Source organism: Sphaeroforma arctica, assembly GCF_001186125.1.
Source record: "Sphaeroforma arctica JP610 unplaced genomic scaffold supercont1.8946, whole genome shotgun sequence".
NCBI classification, from domain to species: Eukaryota; class Ichthyosporea; order Ichthyophonida; genus Sphaeroforma; species Sphaeroforma arctica.
Window position 1 is genome coordinate 1 of NW_014031612.1, and position 1155 is coordinate 1155.

The 1155-nt window shown below is 45.7% G+C and overlaps 1 protein-coding gene across 1 annotated transcript; it reads left to right on the forward strand.

Moving 5' to 3' along the window:
• Positions 1–54: 54 nt before the first annotated feature.
• On the forward strand, positions 55–592 carry SARC_16810 (hypothetical protein; the record flags this gene model as incomplete). The annotated part of the gene is made up of 2 exons (XM_014289088.1): positions 55–195; positions 458–592. 2 exons carry the CDS (start codon positions 55–57, stop codon positions 590–592), a joined length of 276 nt encoding a protein of 91 aa, XP_014144563.1.
• Between the last annotated feature and the right edge of the window lie 563 nt (positions 593–1155).

The window sequence follows — 1155 nt, forward strand, 5'->3', positions numbered from 1 at the left end:
ATATATATACAACTGCGACCTATACTGAGCGAATTCTGAACATCTGTAGGTAACATGATTGTCCGGCCGCCTTCAAAGGAGTACCCCGATGGATCGCTGGGCATGTTGGATGCCGGTATTGTGGTTGAGTTGAGCGAACGCGACAACCGGAACTTCTTTACGTTGTTCGAGGCGATAGCCTACGGGAACGGAAAGGTGTGTTGTTATAGCATGTGGTTAGGAAGGTGTGATGTTATAGCATGTGGTTAGGCTAGATAGTGTAGTGCGTTAAATGCTTTGTGTCTGTGGATATTCTGGATAGTGTAGAGGCAAAACCGTCAATCGCTTTGTGGCTATTGGTTATCCTAGACAGTATAGAGGACGATGCTCGTTATTTAGTACTCACTGTGGCCTATGTGTTTCTGCCGTCGCCTCTGCCCTCTGTCTCACGGGTCCTATCTCTACACATGTGGTGTAGCATGCAGGTTATCTGATGCTGGACAACGCCGAAGAGGAGGACTGCGACGAACCCGAGGAGTTCGCTGCCAGGATAGCCGAGCTAGTGTCTATGGTACACAAAAGCACACTGTCTTTACAAGAGGTGAGCGTATAACAACAGTCCTTTCTTTCTCTACAATGCTCGATAATTTGTGCCGTTCTGCTTATGAAACGTGTTTGTATCTAAAAAACAACAATAGATACATATTCTGTCTGCCTTATAGTATCGTCGTGCTTGGAGTACTCCAGTGGCCTGTGGTTTTAACCTGGTTTAACAATGTGCCTATCACCTGTAGGTGGATGTGGGAGGGGTGCTGCTCAATGTTCTCCATCAAGTGCGCCATTACAAGGTACGTACTGCTGTATTCATGCACGGATGGGGTGTGTGTACACGTGTCGTGAATCAGATGGAAGTTCAGCTACAGGTAGTAGCAGATCAATTCACCATGAGATATGACAAATTCACGGATTATTGTTGTGTCCGTGCGCACGTTTTATTTCAGGTTGAAGTTCACAAGATTACTGTTTATAGTACATTAATGCATATTGGACCTCGAAGCTAAACAGGCAGGTACAGCACGTGTATGTGTACATGGTGTATGCGTGCGCGTGCCTATCTTAGCAGCCAGTTACATACATCGCGCATACAAAGAATCAATCTGCATATCTGGTATATAG